This window comes from Schistocerca serialis, chromosome 1 (genome assembly GCF_023864345.2).
Source record: "Schistocerca serialis cubense isolate TAMUIC-IGC-003099 chromosome 1, iqSchSeri2.2, whole genome shotgun sequence".
In the NCBI taxonomy this organism is placed as follows: Eukaryota; Metazoa; Arthropoda; class Insecta; order Orthoptera; family Acrididae; genus Schistocerca; species Schistocerca serialis.
The window spans coordinates 620,175,266-620,197,956 of record NC_064638.1 but is presented as its reverse complement, the minus strand read 5'-3'; the positions used below and the strand labels follow the sequence as shown (position 1 = coordinate 620,197,956).

The window sequence follows — 22,691 nt, the reverse complement described above, 5'->3', positions numbered from 1 at the left end:
AAAACAAAACACATTAGCTGACAAGAATACGCATTTCCTTGGAGTTGCAAGACAGATTTCAAATACCTTCACTGATTTCACAAATAAACTCAGAAAAAAGTTGGCCTCCTGAAAGAAGTGTACAAGGCAGGGAAGAGTTGTGTAAACCAACGTTATAGGTAACCACCAATAAAATGTTTGTCCTACTATTTCACTATTGTTGGTTACTGGTCACTGTGTTATTTCTATTATTTTACAGATATTGTATGATTTTTCTTTTGAGAAATATATGAGTACATAGCGTACAAACCGCCAATGACTGCCTCCATTTTTTTCATCTAATTGTCCACACTTTCTAACATGCAAATTATTTTTGAAGTGCCAAGATGTACTAGAATAACTAAAATTATAAAATTCACCACTGTACAATGTGCTTGTGGTGAGACAGTAGCAATTCCTGAAATCCATCAGCCGTGGCCTCTGGCCTGCCAAGGGGCACCACAGTCCTTGGATAAACCACGAAAATCCGCCGCATTATGCCACACACAACCAGACCTGGCCTGCAGGAAGATTGGCGAGACTAGATCCGACAAGCAGGGCCTGCACGTTAGTGGGAAACAATGGGCTTCAAATCAGCAGGCCCAATCCATTAGAGATATCTGCATAAATGGCCTGTGGTTTTGGCTCGTCGTGGAAGTACACTTGTGTGGTCAGTTATTCATGTGTCACAGATACCATGTTGATGAAATGAGACCTTGAGGATAAGTAGCATCTCACTGTAAAGATGATCTGAGCTGCAGACAGGCATGTAGAAAAGACAATCACACTCTCACAACTAAATTTTTGGCCATACTCTTTGTCAGAAAATTAGAGCATACACAAATTCACACAGTCACTCATACACAACTCACACACACATGACGACTGTCTCTTGTAGCTGCACCAACAATCTCTGAGAATAAATCCAAACAAAGCACTCCTCACGCCTCCCTGCCTCTAGTCGGCAGCTGCTAGGTTAACGGCAAGAAGTGGGGCGGCACAGACTGCAAGCTGAGGGGAATGGTAGGAAGGGGAGACGCAGTAAGAATGAGGGAGTAGGGAAGCGACACACATACTCAGCCGTGCCCAGCCAGCGACGATGCATGACATCTCAGTAAACAAACCATTTCATCTACTTAGACAAAAATAAATATTTTTTCTAGAGTTTTTTTCCTCAGATTTCCCTGACACGTTTAAAATTCCCTGATTTCCAGAACTTGTGGCAACTCTGCAAAGTGGCAACCCTACAACATATAACCAGAATCCTCAACAATAGAGAACTCGACAAAGCAATAAATGAACTTAAAAACAATAAAGCTCCAGGCGGAGATTGGATGGCAGCAGAAATGTGGAAAATAGGTGGTAAAAGCCTTCAATGCATGGGCATCACCATTTACATGTCAGTCGTGCAGTAAGCCAGCGTTACAGCCGCAACCAGGCACTACGTTCAGGATGTAGACTGTGATGAAGTGTGGTACAAGAATTGATACAGTACATGCTTGCCATAAATGTATTTATTGAGAACAAATGAGTAAAATAAACGAACACTTGAAGAAATAACTTCTGATTGCAATCTCTGGTGATCTCAGTAAATAGTGCTTGCACAGAAGTTCCACTCAAATGCTGTCTTCGAGGGTCTACACTCCTCAGTGACAAACGTGTCGACCAATACATGATAATGGCAAAACAATGGTTGCATGTTCGGAATGAAGTGAACTTCGTTTGCAATTGCAGGTCACCATGCACTTCACAGACACAATGAAACGAAAGTGAAAATGAATGGAGAGCACCAAACAAACTTCTATGCACATTAGTGTAGAGCTTGTAGTAAGCTGGTCCCACGTGGTCCATGACTCACAGAAATGGAATGTAGAAAATGCTTCTGTACTATATGATGGCTCAGCTTGCACTGCTATTGCTTTTTGCTAACCTGCACCTGTGTGCACCACAGATCCCACTTAGAAGATGGAGCTCAAGAGCTGCGAGAAAGCTTAGGCTTATGTGGCAGATATTTGGATTTTGGGTGCTTCATAATAACATCAGCACGTGTGCTATGGCAGCAGCCAGGTGAGCGGTAATCGGGCAGTGGCATATTGTGTCAGCTTGTGGGTCTGGTCAAGCACACAGAGGACATTTCTTTCGCGTAGTTGGCCACTGACACTACCAACACTGCTCAGAGTTCACGGAGACATATGGTCAACGGAGCAGGTGTGTAACTCGCTCCAGACGTGATGTAACAGCACAGAAGAGGCATGGAGACTACATGAAGTGTCTATATTCATGCAAGTACAGTGTCATGGTAACCTGAAGGCAGATCCCAAAACTGCAATGGACAAGTGTGGTGGCACATGGGACAATGTCCGTAGTGACTGGAAATAGCATGGAAAACCAGTGTGGCAGTTAATCTGGCCTCAAAGCCCAACACAGTGGAGTCATTGGGACAGAAGTTCAGGAGCTGCGACGTTTACATGGGAGGTGGTATCCATCGTTTGGCTGGAAGAGAGAACAGGTGGGTGACGCATTGTTATGACATGGCAAGGGCATATGAAATGGACGTAGTAACTGGCACGTGTGACGTAGTGGGGTAGGTGCAGAAACCTGTGGTGGGCACAGCCTGGGTGGCTGTGACGGCTGGCTGAGCAAGAATGGGAGGGGCTGAGGCACATGTGGTGGTGTGACAATAGTTGATGGAACGCATGTATCACTGGTGGCCATGGGAGCGGTCTCTGTCTCATTGGGGGTGGGAGAAGAGTCATTCATTGAAACGTCTTCCAGTTGGATCAACGAAATTATTGGTGCCACAAGTGGTAAAGATTTAAGCCGGCTGGAATTGATCGACTGACACCTTGTTCAGCTTCATGTTGCACTCAATGTTGCATGTTCTCTCAGCGTGAGTGATGATAAAATTCATATGACTTTGAATAGATTGGGTTTTCGTCAAGTGCCAAAGTGTTTTCTGAATAGCTTCAGGTGCCACATGCATCTGCATGAAAGCCTTTGTGCAGTCAGTTTTGCTAAATATAACTGAATCCAGCTCCGGTACTTGATATCAGCCTGGGACTATTTATACATTTAAGGCACGTCAGTCTCCGCATCGTCGCCACAAATTGTCTTTCTTGGGGACTAAGTGCAAGGCAGAGGACCATGGACTGTTCGATGGACCAAGGGCTGAAACTTCCTGGCAGATTAAAACTGTGCACCTGACCGAGACTCGAACTCGGGACCTTTGCCTTTCACGGGCAAGTGCTCTACCAACTGAGCTACCGAAGCACGACTCACGCCCGCTACCCACAGCTTTACTTCTGCCAGTATCTCGTCTCCTGCCTTCCAAACTTTACAGAAGCTCTCCTGCGAACCTTGCAGCACTAGAAAGGATATAGCGGAGACATGGCTTAGCCACAGCCTGGGGGATGTTTCCAGAATGAGATTTTCACTCTGCAGCGGAGTGTGCGCTGATATGAAACTTCCTGGCAGATTAAAACTGTGTGCCGGACCGAGACTCGAACTCGGGACCTTTGCCTTTCACGGGCAAGTGCTCTACCAACTGAGCTATGGTTGAACAATACCTTGTTGCAGAATGGCCTCAAACTCAGACTTTGCTTTGATACTCAGGCGCGTGGTGACATGGACGGCACTAGCTAGGAGGGCTGGGCGTAGTCACAGTATAGTGGACAAACAAATGTTTGATGTCCCTTGGTGCACCAGGTGGGTGAGTGCACTCTAGAAATTGATCCAGTATGTCAGTGTATAGATCCAGGATGCTTTGCTGATTTACCACTGAATAAATCAGCTGGCTGTTGCTGTCCCACATTTTCAAATTCATTATTGAAACAATCAGCTGGTCATTGGCAATATAGGCTAGCAGTTTGTAGTGGCCAAAGAAACCCACACTCAAGATTGGCTCATTGACTTCAGAAACAGTGAATGTCCATGCAAATGTGCTGTGCAGTCTAATGTCCAAATTTTGGGGATGTGTGCCATACATTTTTCTAATTGAATTATTTGCCTCTTTAAGAGACAGTGCCTTAGCCTTCTGGAGGTCTCTTAGCATACATCAGGAGAAAATAGAGTGGAACCTGTACTGGCACGATACTTCACACTGCCAGCCCATTCCATTACAAAAAGATGCTTGCATATTGCGACGCTGCAGGCAGGTGCCAGCTGGCTTTTGTGTGTGAGCTGGGAGGCAGACACTTCGTCATTTCATTGCTGAAACCGGCACGATACCAGCTGCTCTGATTTTGGCAGGGTACTGCATTAACGGCTGGTGTTGCATTCCAATTGCACGAGTGGGATCGCTGGCGGCTTGATCGGCTGCCGCTATGGTGCCTGCTGCCCTCTGTCTGAGAGTGTATCAAATGGTCAACCTATGAGCTGAGTGCTGCCACCTGTGCAGCTAAGCTGTGAACTATGTGGTGCAGGTCGTCATCCAGGCCAGGAGGTGTAGTAGGCATGTGTCGCCCTGTAGCAGAAATTGCCAGTCCTGGGATTTTGTACGTTGCCATGAGAGCAGTACTGGGCACCACTGCCAGTGTATCATGCAGCCAATTAGCCAAGTCTGCAACAGCCTCCAGCTGCCTTTCTGACTGCTTGCAATTCTGCAGCGAGGCTGCAAACCCAGACAGCGCACAATAGTGAATCTGGAACCAAATCTCACTGCATGAGGCTCTGCAGATGGCTACAGCCTCACACAGTAAATTCATAAAGTTCTTACAGATATCTGGCTGGAGGAAAATATCCCTAAAGAATAGCTAAAAAGGGGAAAAAAACTAAAGGCACGTGTTGAGTAGCAAGTAACTCACAAAAGTAATTTCTGCAAACATTTGCTGACTTGTTTACAGTAGAACAAAAAATTCTGCAAGTACCTTGGGCAAGATAATTTCAGCATTTTGCTTCAAGTACTGGGAGAAGTGCTTCTACTAGAGACGATTTATGAGTTGAGCAAATGGATGTTACAGTGTCATGCTACGAACCGATGCAACCACCATTACTGCTGGTTTATTATTACTATTACTGAAGAAAAATCATGACAAAAATCAATAATTAAGAGAAACAGAAACGTTTGGGTGAAGAAATTGATACATAGGTGTACATGTTTATCAAAAAAATACTATTGAATGAATTAAAAACAAAGGACTTCGTTCAAATTAAAAACTTTACAAGAATGTCATGTGCAATTTTTCTCTGACTTTTGCGAACAGTATTTATTACTTTTCTCACAAATGTAACAGATTCAAAAACAGGGAAACAAAAATGCTGCAAGCTAGATCCTGAGAGACCACCTTTTAATTACTCTTCAATTACTGAAAACATTATTTATTTTACATGTAAAGTCAGCTAAAATTTAAAGACTACTCTATACTGTCATTATACTTTCCTTTCTGATGAAACAAAGTAATCAGTTAATTTTTTCACACTTTCGTAGCTGACAATGGCCAAGTATATATGTTTATGGATTCTCAAAGTGCATCTGTTTCGGTTCATCTGCCTTTGTGCCATTCTCCTTTTCAACAATGATATTGTCATACTGGTAATGAACACATGGAACTTCTGCAATTTGAAGAAAAACCTCCAGCAACTGGCAAGTTTGGCAAGTACTTGCAACAAGATGCAAGAAACTGTTTCCACTAACTTGCAGAAACTATTTCTGCTGCAGATGGAACTTATGGAAGTCGACTTGCTGAGTGTTTTCACATCAAATAACTTGCCGAGGTAGCTTCTACAACTGAGTAGAGAAAGTTTACTTGCTGGTGGACCCGTGCCTTAATACAAATAATTAGAGAGGGGATTCATTGTTGCCTGGCACTTAACAATATTCTTTAAAAAATCATACTTAAAAGCCTTGAAACACAAATGGACGATTTAAATGGCACGTATCTAGCAGGTTTTAGGAAAGGAGGATCCTGTGGGGAACAAATTCTTCATTTCAAGACGGTCTTACAAATCTGCAAGGACAAACGAATGAAAGGTGGTCGCCTTTTTAGACTTCAAAAAAAGGATACAATTCAATAGATAGATGTACACTGTTTAATGGATAGAAAGACAAGATCATTCATGAAACAAACATTAACCGATACCAGCTCAAAAGTTAAATTCCAAGGTGAAACATCTGGAACTTTTGACACAAAAATGGAGTTCCAACAGGGAGGCAGACTGTCCCCCTTTACTGTTCTATCTTTTACAAGAAAAAGTAATTAGGACGTGGGAAGGTGAAGTAAGAGGAATTACCATTGGCAAACTAAAATTCATGTATGATATTTAGCTCATGCAGACGATCCAACAATCTTTTCAAATAATGGAGATAATGCAATTCATTCCCTGCAAATACCAGGAAATAGCAGTAAAAGTGGACAAAAAATTTCTTATGAAAAAGCCCAACACATGGAAGGTTCTCCCCGATGGACAACCCAGGTGTACACAGTTTGGCGAAACATCTCAAATACCTAAATTTAAATACCTGGCAGAAATCATCCAACTACCTTGATTCAATTATGAAGCAAACAAAGATTCATTAAATTACCAAAAGCTTTTGGAATTACCTGGAATAGGTACAATAAAAAAATCAATATTTCCTGATGCAAAATTAAGGCATGACATCACAGTAGCCACACGTGAAGTGTTATATACATCTGAGACTATAATCTTTGGAGGTAGATCACTAACTCAAGACATAGAAGAAGAAGAAGAAGAAGAAGAAGAAGAAGAAGAAAGGAAAATACTAGAGAAAAATTTTGGCCCAGTTTCTATTGAGGGAATCTGGATGAGATGGGGGTCTAATGAGTTATATCAAAATTTGGAGAAAATCTGAGGCATGTCCAGGAAAAAAAGATTGAAATGTTACAGCCACATTCTCTGAATGAATGATAACAGATGACAAAAAAGATCCTTTCCTTGCCCTCTCAATGAAAGTTTAAAAAAAACTGAATATTTGAAACTGAAAAAGATCTTTAGGAAATTACCATTACAAAAAAATCTACAGGACAGAGCTGCATTCAAAACTTCAGTTAACAATCATCAGTTTGAAGCTAAACCAAATGCTACATCTAAGAGAACATGGACAGCTGAATGTACGAAAAACCAGTGAGAAGATGAAGAGATTCTGGAAGAAGAAGAAAGCTAGCTCATCAGTGAAATAAGTTCGCATGTGCTCCATAGCTGGGTATAATGATGAAGGAAAAAAATTAAGCAGTGCACATCAGGAGAAAATTTCTCTGAAGCATAAATATTACATGATCCATATCTAATTGGCATTTGTGGTGACCTTGTGGTGCTGATGGGAGAAAATTGTGATTTAATATGTTTACAACTGAGTACAGACTCATTGTTACAAGTCTTTGTTGCAAATTCTTTGTGGCCCTGGTATGCTAAGAACCATGTCCACATGCAGGTTTGATTGAAGGAAAGCAGAAAGTTGAAATCTGAGTCATATGCAGTGCTGCTGAAAAAATTTTGTGCAATCAAAGGATCGCTGCATCTCCTGGCGAAGCAGTTTTTCAAAAAATACTTTACTTTTGGCACAAAAATTAAAATGCACAGTTTTTGGATTCACATGTTTTTTCACAACTAGTGATGGGCTAAACTGCGATTTTTCGATATCAATGATTTCTGTGAATGGTATTTTTCAGTATCTGTTATTCTTAACTGTGATTTGTCGCAGTTAAGAGTTGCAGTTAAGGAACCTAGGTTGTGTATCCCTCCGCCACTCCTACTTCCGCGATTTCTGCTACTTCTGCGATTTCTGTGACTTCTGCTACTTCTGCGATTTCTGTGACTTCTGCTACTTCTGCGATTTCTGTGATTTCTGCTACTTCTGCGATTTCTGTGACTTCTGCTACTTCTGTGATTTCCATGACTCCTGCGATTTCTGCGACTTACCACCGTATGAAAAAGTTACATCTGTCTACACAGAAAATTGCATCTCAACAAACCTGTCATTGTTAAGTATGTTTTACATTTATTCTTCCGTTGGCTTTAATTTTGTATTAAAGAAACAACTGTGAAAATATTAATAGTGTAATTAATATGTAAGTGGCCATACAGTACCGTAATAGTTCGTGTTTAGAAAATGAATTCTAACATATTGTTATGTTCACAGGTACCCGAACTACATTTCAGTCACCCAGTAAAGTGATAACTCAAAATATCATTGTCAACAGATCTGGAGAAATTGCCACTGCATCTTTAGACCGTTTTCGTCAGACGAGAGGTTAGTGTCTAAGTGTTCGTTCTTGCAAATGTGAAATATACCCCATTGAGTGGCTTTCATTACAGCAAATATTAGCAATATACTCTGTCAATTATATTGCTTGTAATTAGTGACAGCAAAAATTGTTTAATAATCCTTGTGATTTTGCAGACACAGTTCTGACCCTGATTATCGGTTGCTGTACGTATCTATCCACATCAAGGCTGTTGAGAGAGACTTGTGAAGATTCAAGACAGCTCTTCGAGGATTTGCAGTTTAAAAGTGACATAATTGTGAAATAAGTGTGCAGATGAGTGATTAAACTGTGTTTTATTGAAGTTATCCAATTTTAAAGGAATAATAAATGTTAAATACAGTGAGTGAATAATGAAAATCTCATTTTCCACATGTTAAGCCGTCCTAGACCCGTAATTTTCTGCCACTTATTTATTGGTAAACACTTGTTGGGGAGTGACATGCCGCCGCCCCCCCCCCCCCCCCCCCCCCCCCCCCCCCCGTCCCCCTTACTCCTCAATCTTGGTGTGACACTGACCTGTAACATATCCCGGAGTCTACAATATGCATTTTGAGGTTGGTGATATGAAAGTGGGAAGTACCAATCTTCCAGTTAAATCAGGAATAACTTAAGTGCATTGCATGAAAGTAACACAGGAAAAGCTTACTTATGTAGGTGGTAGTAGTGTCGGCAAAAAGTTCTTGTGTGTGAAGTTATCATGTAGAACACCAGGTGTAAAACTTTTCTCCCGAGTCTTGAACTGTGTCGGAACAAAAGTGAGGCATTCATATGACTCAATAATACTGTTTTCATTTCACTACACTTGTACAGACGTCTGAGTTCTGCTGTGTTAACATTGCAAAGTCCTGTAGGCATGTGGAGTATTAACCAAAACTGACATATTGGAAGCAGAATTAAACACATTTGTTACGTTACTTGATATTTTCAGGAGAAAAAGGCAATGTTGCTTCTTATTAATATAATACATTCAGAGTCACAGCTGTGTTCGACCAACCATAACTGATGCTGAATGTGTATGTCGTCATCTAATATGAAGGGCTTATTGCAATAGTGGTACAAGTCCATTACCCCCACTTTTCTGTCTATAATGCTTCTGAAATTAATGATCCAAACAAACATAAATAAAGGTTCATCTCTAGCAAGAAGCCATATGCTTGAATATTTCTGGTATCTCAACTGCAGATTTTTCAGCACTCATTTAAATTTACGACTCTGTATCTCAAAATGAACAAAAATGGATTTGTACCACTATTGAAATAAGTCCTTCATATGCACACACAGCACATCGATCTCGTGAGGCACAAGACTCTCATAACGAAGTACGTACGTCGGTCAACAGATGGCACTAGGAAAAGAATGTTAACTGCGCTTTTTAGTTGCTACTTGCGACTCTTAGTTGCGATTTGTCACAGAAATCGCAGTTTGACTCGGTAGCGAATAGCGTAGTATTAACTTTGCTCAACAGATGGCACTGCTAACTGTGCTTTTTAGTTGCTACTTGCGACTCTTAGTTGCGACTTGTCACGGAAATCGCAGTTGGACTCGATAGCGTGTCGCAGAGATGAGCGTAGTACGAACTTTGGCCAACAGATGGCACTGTTAACTGCGCTTTTTAGTTGCTACTTGCGACTTCTAGCCGCGACTTGTCACTGAAATCGCAGAATGCAGTACGGAATTCAGCCAACAGATGGCTCACGGCGTTGAATGTGAAATGCTACTTGCGACTGCTAACTGTGACTGAAATCGCAGTTAGATTTTGTAAAGTTGTTATTGTGATATCTGTGACTTCTCAATCACTGTGATTTCTAATAGATACGCGATTTCCTGCCCACCACTATTCACAACATAATTTTCTCAAATGATTGTAGAGTACCTATTTGGTAAAAATATTCAACTGTTTCGCATTTTATAGTCTCACATTGCAGCTTGAAGATGAAGTGGTTACATTTTCACTAATGGTCATATTTATTATGATATTTCGAAGTTGAATAACTCACTGCTCACTCTTCAAAGAATTTGAAGTGAATTATGAGAGCAAATTCTGATTGTTAATCTAAGGGAAGCACAAACTGGCAATGTGACATTGTCGTTTTTTGAAATGTGTTCCTCAACCATCCGCAGAAGACATTCAAAAACTTCTGCCGTCATCTGCAAGGAATTTCTGAATCCCACTGCAACATCTTTGTTTAAGGAATCAAGAAGATCATGCCATCGTCTGTTTCCCTCAAACAAATAATATCTGAATATGTTAAGGCATGTCCACACTGAGTGCACTGCACTGAACACATTCAGGCTGTTGTGGGTATATAAAACTAAGTAGAATGTACACCCTCAGTTGGACTGGAGCTGTGTCGCCCTGCACTGAGTTATGTTTTCAAGGATTCCTGGCATTCACCACTAGATGGCGATGGCGATTATTTTCACTGTTGCAATGAAGTCAACAAAACATTTATAAACTATATACAATAACTTCCCCATGACTGTTAAGGAAAACTTAATCAAAATTCCTAAGGTAGTTTCTCTATTAGAGCAAGCTCACAGTTAGAACTGTGGCAGATTACTCCTACTTATATATGTGTAGATGGAAGAAAAAGTAATTTAGTAATTTCATAAAAAAATGTTTTCTTACACAATCAGGCCACCTGAAGGTGCACTATTCTTTACTGCAGGTAAATTGAAAGTAACTATATTGATGTAATTTAATGCACTTGGTTATTAAAATTAATGAATAATAGCCAACACTTTCAGTTTGGAAAGAAGAATGACGACAAGTTAATACACTTACTTCTAATAGTGTTTCTTCAGGAAGTTCTGGAGCTAGGAAAGTTATAGGCCCTTCAATTGCAGGTGCTGGAGAATTGTGGAAAAGCCTCTGAATTCCTCCAGCTTCTGTAAAAGATGTTCACACCAAATAGATTTTGTCTTTTGTGCAATGAAAACAACATTTATGAAATAATTTGTTCACAGCAATCAAGATATTCAAATAAATAGGGCAGTGATGACAGTGCATATTATTTACTATAGAAAAACAATGCTTTTTGTGAATGTTATCATGAAGCTTCTGTACATTGCCACAAATATGTAATTTTTAATAACTTTAATTATGTCCTGACCACACTTTAATTTTTCCATCAGCCTTACACGTTTTTACTTTCTGTCATTTTCAAAGGCTACAAAAATACAACATAAAACTGGTATCAGAAGATATGAAAATGTTATACATTTCACCACTGATAAGAGACAGTTACAACAACTAAAATGTGGCTTCCTAGCTTACCATTCCTACGTCAGTCATATAAAAACATTAAATACATTGTATCATGTCAACATTCTCGAGCAGGAGACAAGTGCAAACTGCTACCAAGTGAAAATTTTCGAAGCCATGTGGACTAAACCACTAGGCGGCACTGCGTAGATGCTACAGCCTGCAATTTATTTCTGTTTACAGTCACAGCTTTCATCTTTATAACATATAAAATGATTTCATCAGTCAATATGGGAATTACAATGTTTCACAAAACAATGTGTTACAGATTTTTTTTCTTAATCTAATATATTGAAAAACATGCTGATTGGCACTGGGGCCAACTGCCTGTTAACAAACAAATTTTTTGTTTTATTTACAACTTACAGCACAAATTACTACCTAGAAGGTTGTAAGGGACTTGACTAAAAATTGGCACATTTGAGATACTGTACATAGGATCTCCTGTATATGACCACAGAACTGTTTTCTGTGAATAACAAACATTGTAGATCACCATGTTACAATTAACATAAGGGGAAGAGGCACACAATATTAATCTTCACATATTAAAAAATCCTGTACAGCTTAAATAAAATAATGTGAAATCCTTGTGAAGGAGCTATAGTGGCATTGTTGTCAACAGTTATCACCTTGGGCCAAGCAGCGCAAGGCGCTGAGCAGCTGCTTGTGAATACTCTACTGGCATAATTCAGGGAGTATACATAAGCCCTTCTATGGTTGTACAACCATAATACTGTTTTTCTGTGAAAAATAAGCATTGTAGAATGCCATGATGCAAATTAAAAAATGGGGGAAGGGGTACACAATATTAATCTTGGCATATTAAAAATCCTTTACAGCTATTTGTAAAACTGTGACTACAAATGTTTATAAAAGAGACAACTTTAAGCGAAATAATGCAAATCCATTGTGAAACAGCTATAGCAGTGCTGTTGTCAACAGTTTTCAACTTGTGCCAAGCTGTGTGAAGCACCGAGCAGCCACTTATGAAAACTATCGGCCATGACAAATCCGCATGTATGACACTAAATATACAGTAAGAAATTAAACATTTACTCATCTTGTGCACAAAACAAAGCACAGGAGGAAGCCACACAAAGGTGCATAATCTTGGGGGTAAAATACTAAATGGTACGTCATTTATCACAAAAAAGTTAGATCTCTGTACAGTATATTTATAAATAAGAAAAGCACTCGGCAGCCAAAAAGACAGCACAAAGTAAGGATGACTATGACATGCAACAGAACATTCACTGAACGTATAGTAAACAGATTCAGGAAGTGTAATATCAGTTTAGGATTAAAAACTAACAGGGAACAAACTGTGACACTTGACTGAGGCCAGGCATGATAAGTATGACGGCATGGAAGTTGAAAGGAGTCTGCTGAGGCACACCTGTATATGGTACCCACACATAATAAACGATGTATGTCTCTGATAGGCTTTATAAAGCGATCGCTGACTGTGCACAACGGCAGAGCCAAAGATACTGTTTGTGGTCTTACATTGTAGTGTTGGAGTAAGAGAGTGCTTGGCGCACAGTTGTAGAAAGCTGTCGGTGAGCGAAAGACGATGGATTAGGAAGTTTTTGTGGTGTGATCTGTGAAGCCACCAAGTGTTAGATTAATGTACGTATGTCAATATTATTGAACATGGAAGCAGAAGTCTTCATGTAAGCAAGGTAAAGGTGTTAAATAATTATGATTTTTGTTTTGCCAGCACGTTAGTATAGACCATTTGGCAGATAATTTGTAATTGCCGAGTAACCCCAGAAGGTACGTAAACTGATTTGATAATAAGATTAGTCAGATATTTCACTTTTGTAATGTTTCTAAGATTTGTTAACAGAGCTATATTAATTTGAAGATCTGTATTCATGCCCTTTTAGTGAGGTTAGATAACACTTGCTGTACCAATCTCATTGTTTGTGGATCAATTTGTAAATATGATGTATTTTTCTGACCAAATACAATTGTCAAATGTTTTGAAAAGACAAAATTAACTTGCAATATAGTTTTGCTAAAAACAAATCAGTGTTAGTAATTCACCACAATCAGTACCGCCTCCCTGTCCAGGTCATATGTTTTTCTAGGAAGTTGGATTTTTTCAGATGTTTTCATTTATCAGTCAAAAGAATTTCATGTACATTTCAAAGTATTACGGCCAACACTGCACACTGCTAAGCCTGTAGCTAGCATATTTATATTTTTTTCATGAGAGACCAGAATATATTGCGTACCACCGTTGCTGTTTTAGAAGTAAGATAGTTTAATTTCTTTTTTATGTGCACAGGGGTCAAAGTTATCAGTTTTGAACAGGGCCACAGGATCCAGTGCCTAAGGGCCTGAATGTATTCTGCTGTGACTGTATTTCTTATTGGTATTGGAAGTTGGATTGCCAATCAGTTCGCATTAAGTTTTGTTAACAATAACACAGAGTAAGCACACCACTTGCAGTTGCAACACTCTACATTATAATTCAAGTTCAGCACCCATCCCACAGTTCAGACATTCATTCAAAAATTTATTTAAAGTAAGTTATTTGAAATGTGCACAGGCAATCACTTAAGAATCTAAAAGAATACCATATTTAAAGAACGTTACAGAGTTAACAGGATTGAGTGTGGTCATTGCAATAAATTTTATATAGGACAGACTGTCAGGTCCTTCAAAAAACATTTTAGAGAGCATACATATGACAGCAATGAAGACTGTATAAAAATGCAACTTTTATGAAACAACCACTCGTTAAACAAAATCCTGACCAATCTTAAATACACCTCAGGAATTTGAGATTTTTCAGAGTAAAACAAAACTGTCATCAGAGATACTAAACAAACAAACAAACAGATTTCACCAAGAACTGGTTTTTCAATCCATTTACGGAGCACTTATAGTTCTGCTGCCATACTGGGACTTCAGTAGAGAGCGACGCACTACAGTTTGCCACTACACAGTATTCTATTTGTGATAAATGGCGTACCATTCTGTATTTTACCATCAAGACTATGCACCTTTGTGTAGCTTCCTCCTGTGCTTTGTTTTGAACACAAGATCAGTAAAAGTATATAATTATTTATTGCATATTTAGTGTCATACATGCAGATTTGTCATGGCTGATAGAGTATTCACAATCGGTTGCTCAGCATTTCATGCTGCATGGCACAATTTGAAAACTGTTAACAACAGTGCTATTAGAGCCATTTCATAAGGCTTTTGCTTTTTTTTTATTTAAGCTGTCATTTCATAAACATTTACGGTCACAGTGTTACAAACAGCTTTACAGGATTTTTTAATATGTTCAGATTAAAATTGTGTACCCTTGACACCTCCCCTTCCCTTAATTGCAACATGGCGATCTGCAATGTTTGTTATTCACATAAAACAATTTCATGGTCATATCATCACAGAAGATCCTAAGTATGGTATCTTAAATCAACTTTAATCAGTTCCCTTACAACCCTCTAGTAATCTATATAATTTTAATTTTAATTAAATATTCATGAATTTCTACTGATGGTAGTAGTTTTTGTGTTGTAAGTTGTGAATAAAAAGATTTGTTTGTTAACAGACAGTTGGCCGCAGTGTCAATCAGCGTGTTCTTCCAGTGTATTAGATTAAAGAAAAAATCTGTAACATATTGTTCTGTAAAATATTGTAAATAATTCCCACACTGACTGATGAAATCATTTTATAAATTTTAACAATGAAAACTGTGATTGTAAACAGAAATAAATTGCAGGCTGTAGCACGTACCCGGTGACACCTAGCGGTTTAGTCCACTTAGCTTCCAAAATTTTCACTTTGTAGCAGTTTGCACTTGTCTCGTGCTCGAGAATGTTGACATGATACAATGTATCCAATGTTTTTATATGACTGACATAGCACTGGTAAGCTAGGAAGCTATATTGTAGTCCTCATAATATGTCTTTTGCCAATGGTGAAATGTATCATATTTTCATATCGTCTGATACCAGTTTTGGGTTGTATTTTTGTAGCCCCTGAAAATGAAAAACTCAAAATGCATAAGGTTGATGAAAAATAAAAGTGTGGTCAAGTCATAAGTTATTAAAAGTGCATCCAGGTGGCCATGTCATCTCACAGCATTTTCACACAAACAGCAAATATGTAACTTGCACCTATTAAGAGACAAAATTTCATTTTTGAACGGTTGTGTTATAGTAAGACCACTATTCTTCTTTGGAGAAGATTGCAATTACCTTGACTGGAATAGTCGTGAGTAAAGTTGAGGACACTGGAATTTGTTGACGGGAAAAATAGGGATGGCATTGCTACACTAATGAGTGAATTAAACACAATCTAAAATTGAGTGACAGGAGAAAGTGTGGCAACTTCTGTTACATAATACGTTTTTTACTACCAAATCTTTGTGTGAACTACAGTGAAACTAACTATTTGCCCAAAGCATTCCAATTTCTAACCACCCAAGATTAGAGGAGTATGTAGTAAAGATTGTCTATAACACTTAGCACCTTGGCAGTTGCTGCTTTCAACAGTTCAGCAGCAAAGCCACAGTTTAGTCAAGTTCAGCACCTACGAAAGCAATGCTCAAATATTACATGAGCTTTAACAGCATTTAGTTTTGTTTCAAAGATACTGAATATTGAAAGTGAATCCCTTTTATCTTTCTTTAATCTTTATCTGGTCATAACTACGTTCCCCTCATGAACAACTAATGAACACAATGGCTACTGCACTGGAGATACTACAGTCCTGTGATGACAACAATAACTGCTGAAGAGTGTGGGGAGTCAATACAGCAACAAAACAATAATAATATTGTTTATGCAAATTACAAAGATGGCGAATAAAGAGCTTCAGTGTGGTGCTTACAGTGACACTTCCTTGTAGTACCCAAACTCCACAGACTCACAGATGGTGATTTATTCATTACCACTCATCATTCACAAGCTCTCAATTTAATGAGTTATTACTGTTGCTGCCACTATTTTTTCATAACTAGCACAATACTTCTGCTATTCCTCTACGTGGTTTCCTACCCCTTCTCTACAATCTTTCTCCTTCATATTTTTAAAGATCTATTGTCACCCCTATAGGCTTTACTTCTGTTATACTTTTATTTCATTCCAATGATTTTTATTTTGGTGCAGTGGTGCTGGCTTTTATCACAGGATCTTTGGCTGGTGTTTGTTTAATGATTTTTCTGACATTTCAACAGCATGAGTGGCTGATGTTATAAAAAGTTCACTGTCTATTGCTGGTGGCAGACTGGGTGAATCTTGCCAATACCAGCCACTCATGGTGGTAAAACTTAATAAAAAATCATTGAACCGACATTTGCTGAAGATCCCAAGTTGAAAGCCAATAGGTAACACTTCAACAATGACCACAAAAGCCTCAATTTTTAGTTTTATTTTGTTTTCTGACTTTACCTCAGGCTCGTTAAACATTCTATCAATTTTACTGTTTGGCATTCTGAACATTCTTTTGAATTCACTGTCTATTTCCCCATCAATATATCTCCCTAGGCTTTAAGTTACACATGACTTTCCCATCTAGTTAACAGCAAATATTTATCAGCCTTCCCTCTCTTCTGATAAAGAAGACTCTGAATCTTGAAGCTTAGGAGCATGTCATTCTTTCAGTTGAACTGTGGAGCTGCAGCTGGTAAGTAGACCTTTTAATCTATCTTTAATAATATGAATTTCTTTCATCTCAGCAGTTCTTCACAGTAACTATTCCTTTTTTCAATCCATTTTTCTACACCTTTCATTTTCTGAGGTGTTTATTTTCCACCATCCGCCTCCCACCTCTATCACATACAATGCACTTAGCTTTTCACTCTTACTAAGTTGTGCATGATGTTTTAGCAGTAATCTCTGTCGTGTGTATTACCCTGTCTTCACCTTTAAGCTCTCAGGTATTCAAATCACATCCAGTGCAGTCCACAAAAATCAGACTTTCCTTCTCATCCCCGCTGGTTAAGTCTCCCATGACCTGGGGTTCTGGGTGACTTTTTTGATCTTATTACTAAGCTACGTCAAATAAAACTTTAAGATATTCAAATGTATTAACAGCCATCAATGTTTTTCTTAATCATGCTTTAGCCACATAGTTTTCATTTCAAAAATAGTGTACAGTCTCAGCCTCTGCAGTGTTGTGCGCCGACTGCTGCGCTGTTAATGCGCAGTACGAAAATGGCTGAGGCTGCTTTCTGTTCTGTAGTGAAACATGCGCATGGAACATGGTTAGAAAGTGCCAAGAAATAGGCTGTTCTTAATGTTTTTCATAAATTTAAGGAGGTAATCGGCTTTGAAGTTCCCCAGCATTGTATGTAATGCAGTTGATAAACAAACTTTTATTGAACAGGTAGCGTAGTCAGTAGCTTAATGGAATGTAAAGCAAAGACGGTTATTCATGCGTTAACAGCATCATTTTCTTCTTCTCGTTCAATTTGAAATACCTACATCTCTTAATTATGAAACTCATCATCATTTTTTATGAATAACACACATACCTTGTTTCTAATTACATACTGGACGCGAAATTCCTTTTTCCATTTCAAATACAAACTCTTAATTATCGATATTTTATGAAAGAGTGTTCATAAAAGTTGTTTAAATTAAGAAATCCTAACAATTTAATTTTTAAAGCAAAAATGAAAAACCAAATCCTCTTTATTTGGATTATGTTCATAATTTTATAACACATAGGTAGATAAGTATCACAGAAACATGAAAAACAATCATTTTCACAGCATTGAGCACATTCATACAAATGCTGCCTTTTTACATTTGCTACTGTACCATTACAATATGAACCCAACAGAACTGATATTGAGCCACGGTGTGAGATTTGGCCCGAGAACTAACAAGACAGTGAAGCTGCCAGACATACTGGAACTAATGCACACACTTTTTCACACATCACTGCCGAACGCTGGCGGGATATAGAATGGCTCGTCATAAAAGAAGAAGAAAAAATGCTGCCCCTGATTGGCTTCATGGATTCTGTTGTTGATAGGCTGACACATCCAGAATTGAAATGTATTTCTCAGATTCAGATACGGAAAGAGCTAAGAGATTACAAGACGACTGAATAAGTAATACCTTCAGTGGCTTCAATATTTAACTATTGAATCCTTGAATACTCTCTTACGTTACACACAGCTTATGCAGAAAAATTACCCTGTGGTTGAGTCAGGAATTTCATCATTCTTGTTTTTAGTTACAATAGTATGTTAGCTAAAAATGATAATGTGTTGTGGTTTTCACCTAGACGTCTAAGGAGCATATTGTGGGAGATTTCTAGTGTATTATTTCATGCTGCTTAAAAATTAAATGACATTCGAAGCTGAAATTGTTCCTTTGCTCGTCTCGTTTTACATGTGAACTGAAGCTGGCCACGTCACTGCAGGCTAGCTGTATCAGCTGGCCGGCCAGTGCTAAGTTAAATGCACCGGTAAAGCTGTTGTCCCGTATTATCGCTAAGTCGATGTACGTGTAACGCACAGCACAAAATGTACCCTTATTATTGTACTTGATAGTACTAGCGACAGCTTGGCTGCAGTCCCACGTGAAACTGAAATCCAATGAGGTTCCAGAAAATGCGGAAGAATACATAGTGCAATGTTTACATCAGGTTTAGTCATACAATGAACGGATTATAGCATGCATTTAGCATAAATATGCTCACTTTGCATTAAATGTATGCTTCACGATACCCCAAGCTACAAAATGTCAGCATTGACCACAGTAAGATCTCACTGTAAGTACTCTAATAATGAAAACGCTACAACCTGTCTGAAACAAAGATAAATAAAGTATTACCTGAAATTTCTGGCAACGTCATAGCCCTTGTACCAAATGGCATTATTGGTGAATGTCGGAGATTATTATTTTCTGTCAAACGAGTTGGGGAACCAAGTATAGGTGGTAAAACAGCTAGTGGACCGCTCAGAAGGGGTGAACTTGTTCCTGTGATTGAGAGAAAAACAAAACAGACATTAAACTTTGGAAATGACAACAAGAACACCAGTTGCAACAAAGCTCAACATGTTCACCAGTGAAGTAGGGGCATAAAAAAGACATAACAAATGCAATGGAAATCATCAGTGACTTTTTTTTTATGCACCCAGTGACATCTCAAATAATTCTGTTTGTATACAGTTACATAAACACTAGTACTGTACTCCTTTGTATAATGACTGTCATGATTTTTTGTTATGTGGAATAATATTTATTATGACTGGATTGCTGGTTTGAGAGTGGGTTACAAACAAAAACCTGTGAATAGTCATCATCATGCAATAAAAAGAGCTATTTTGCAACTTTGTATGTTTGTCATACTCAAATAGTATCACAAGTAGCTGACCCTTCAACATCCCAGCATGCTAGAAACCCATCACACAATTCAGTCATCACCTTATGATGTTATTGATCACCTCTTCTCATGCACATTTGACTATTACACCTTGTCACCTTTCAATACCTGATTTTTTGACATGGAAAAGTATTTACTCACGTTGTATACTGCCTCATAAATGATTGAACAGCAATTTCCACTGGGAAAATATTAAACAATTTGAGCAACTGCAAAAGTTAAGTTCTTTGAATTATAAGCTCAGAACACAAGTCAGTCATAAATCTGTCACTTTCGAATATGTGACCTAGATTACTTTACTCTGTGTTCTGACATTATTTAATTTTGCACAAATAAAGCAATAAACATATAACTGTTTTATTCAATTGTTAATGAAGATTTAACAGAATATATTAACATAAAATCAATCAATTACCTGAACGCCTAAGTGGTGAACTAGTTGGAGTTAACTTTCCTCCAGAGACAGGAGACACTTGCCACGTTGTTACAGGTGGTGGTGTTTCACATGAACTGCCTGATGCTGAACGACGACGTTGACCCCCTCCACCAGGTGGTGTACCTATCATGAACTGCACCTGAACAACCACCATTGTCTTCAGTAGCTCTTACTATGACAACACAGAGAAGTAAATCTACAAAATTTAATGAAGCTAACTTATAATCAATTACTTTCTTCCAAAAAGTAATGTTTACAGCAAACCTGAGACATAAGAAAAATACAGCCACAATTCTGATTCCATAGCTAATGTTAATATTGATATTGCATTGCTTCGAAAATGGTATCATGTATCTAAATGGGTATGGAAATCTAGACTGATGTACTAGCTTTCAGATGAATTCTTCTACAGAGCTCGTAGACAACACACACACACACACACACACACACACACACACACACAAACTACTAAACATGACATGACCCATTCTCACAGCTTCAGTTCTGCCAATACAGTTTCGGCTGTGTTTTTGCATCTATCAACGATCCAGTGCCACAAGCTGTATGGTGACTTCTTACCATTACTCCTTCCATTACTTATATTCCATTAACATACTTATACTGATGTACAGTAATTAATTCTTCTCCCTAGTCTGTTCATAGTGACTATGATTAAAACCAACTTCTAATCACAAAACATTTTTCCATTATATTTCTGTCACCATCTGCTCCAGGTCTGTTGGTGATTAAGTTGTTTTTTTATCTTCCATCATCCCTTACAATAGTGTTTTTTTCATGAATGTTATACGAAAAAATCTACATGGAAGTCACTATGCAGAAGGGACCAGTAAGCCATCTGCTCAGCTCTGGAGCATTTTTCTTTACTGTTTTACTGAGAAAATATTGCTACTTACTGAAAACCATGTTGGCTGATGCACGAACATACAAACCAAAACTGGCTACCGAAGCTTCAACATGAAAAACTAGCTCTCCACACTGCGTTCATCACCTGTTAGCACTGCAGTCATCATAAATTGGGAATCTAGTAAAGATTTTGGAAATCATTTTCAGAGAGTTGAGAGTTTCTACTAACAAAAACTGACCATTTGGTAACTTTAACTGCACCAAATGAAGTAATTTCTGTGCATGATGCAGCCAAATAACTATCTTGCTCCTCAGTAACCACTTCTAAGAAACAGAAATTCGCCAGCTTGAATTTAGGCAGTCTTTTTCTGAAGGTATTTGTCTGGAGTGTACCTCAGTATGGGAGTGAAATTTGGATGATAATCAGTATAGACAAGAAGAGAATAGAAGCTTTTTAATTGTGGTGTTACAGAAGAATGCTGAAGATTAGATGGGTAGATCAAATAACTAATTAAGAGGTACAGAATCTAATAGGGGAGAATAGAAATGTATGGCACACTCTGACTAAAAGAAGAATCAGTTGACTAGGCATCAAGGAAATGTCAGTCTTGTTATGGAGGTATGTAGAAGATGTGTGAGAAATGTAATGAGACTGACAACATTGTAAGCAATCTGAAAACGCTATGACTTTCTATTTGTGTAGTCCGGTGTGTTCATTCCTTACAGATGCTCAGTCAAAGTTTCAGCACTGTAAATCCATCACATCATTTTTCAGAGCAAAATCAGTGAATGTGTGTTTTCACTGTGTGTGACAAAAATGGGACACCAGAATTTTGAGCAATATTATGCAATCAAGTTCTGTGTTAAACTTGGGGAATCCATGACTGTGACCTTTGAAAAGTTGGAATGGGCCAATGGGAAACATTCCTTATCATGAGCACAAGTTTTTCATTGTCACAAATCATTTTTCGAAAGACGAAAACAAGTTGAAAATGAACCTCACTCAGGGAGATGATCTAGTTCAAAAACAGGTCACTGGATGTGCATGTGCTCTTGTAAGATCATAACAATGTTTAACAATAAGTATGACAGGTGACTGTTCATCTTTTTCTCCATACATCAAATTTTGATCAAAGTTTTCCACATGCGAAAGGTTTGTGCCAAAATGGTGCCGAAAAACCTCACAATTAAGCAAAAGGATAATTGAAGAAACGTGCTGATCTCCTTGAGAGGATTGCCAATGACCACAAATGGTTTCAGCCATGTGATCACAGATGATGAATCCTGACTTTTTCAGAATGAGCCCGTGGCAATGTGAGGAGTGGCACACTTGAGACATCTCCTCGGCCAAATAAATCTCAAATGAGCAAAACAACTCTGATTCACTTTCTTGGCTGTAGGGGTAACATGCCTACAGAATTTGTCCCTTCAGGACAAATTGTCAATGACCTTGAAAGCCTTGGGAAAAGGGTGTGTCAAGTGAGATCGAACACTGCAGACAAGTGGATGCTGCATCATG

General features: G+C 38.5%; 1 protein-coding gene and 1 non-coding gene across 2 annotated transcripts in view; both read right to left on the bottom strand.

Moving 5' to 3' along the window:
* LOC126478137 (serine/threonine-protein kinase unc-51) overlaps window positions 1–22,691 on the bottom strand; it is a 171,557-nt gene that overhangs the window by 77,797 nt on the left and 71,069 nt on the right. The window contains exons 15-17 of the mRNA XM_050103676.1: window positions 20,288–20,447; window positions 19,320–19,466; window positions 11,026–11,129 (exon numbers count right to left, since the gene is read on the bottom strand). Coding sequence (XP_049959633.1) covers window positions 11,026–11,129; window positions 19,320–19,466; window positions 20,288–20,447 — 411 coding nt within the window. The remainder of the gene's footprint in view (window positions 1–11,025; window positions 11,130–19,319; window positions 19,467–20,287; window positions 20,448–22,691) is intronic.
* Trnas-uga (transfer RNA serine (anticodon UGA)) lies at window positions 3,214–3,288 on the bottom strand. The gene has a single exon. It is a non-coding gene; the product is annotated as a tRNA-Ser (tRNA).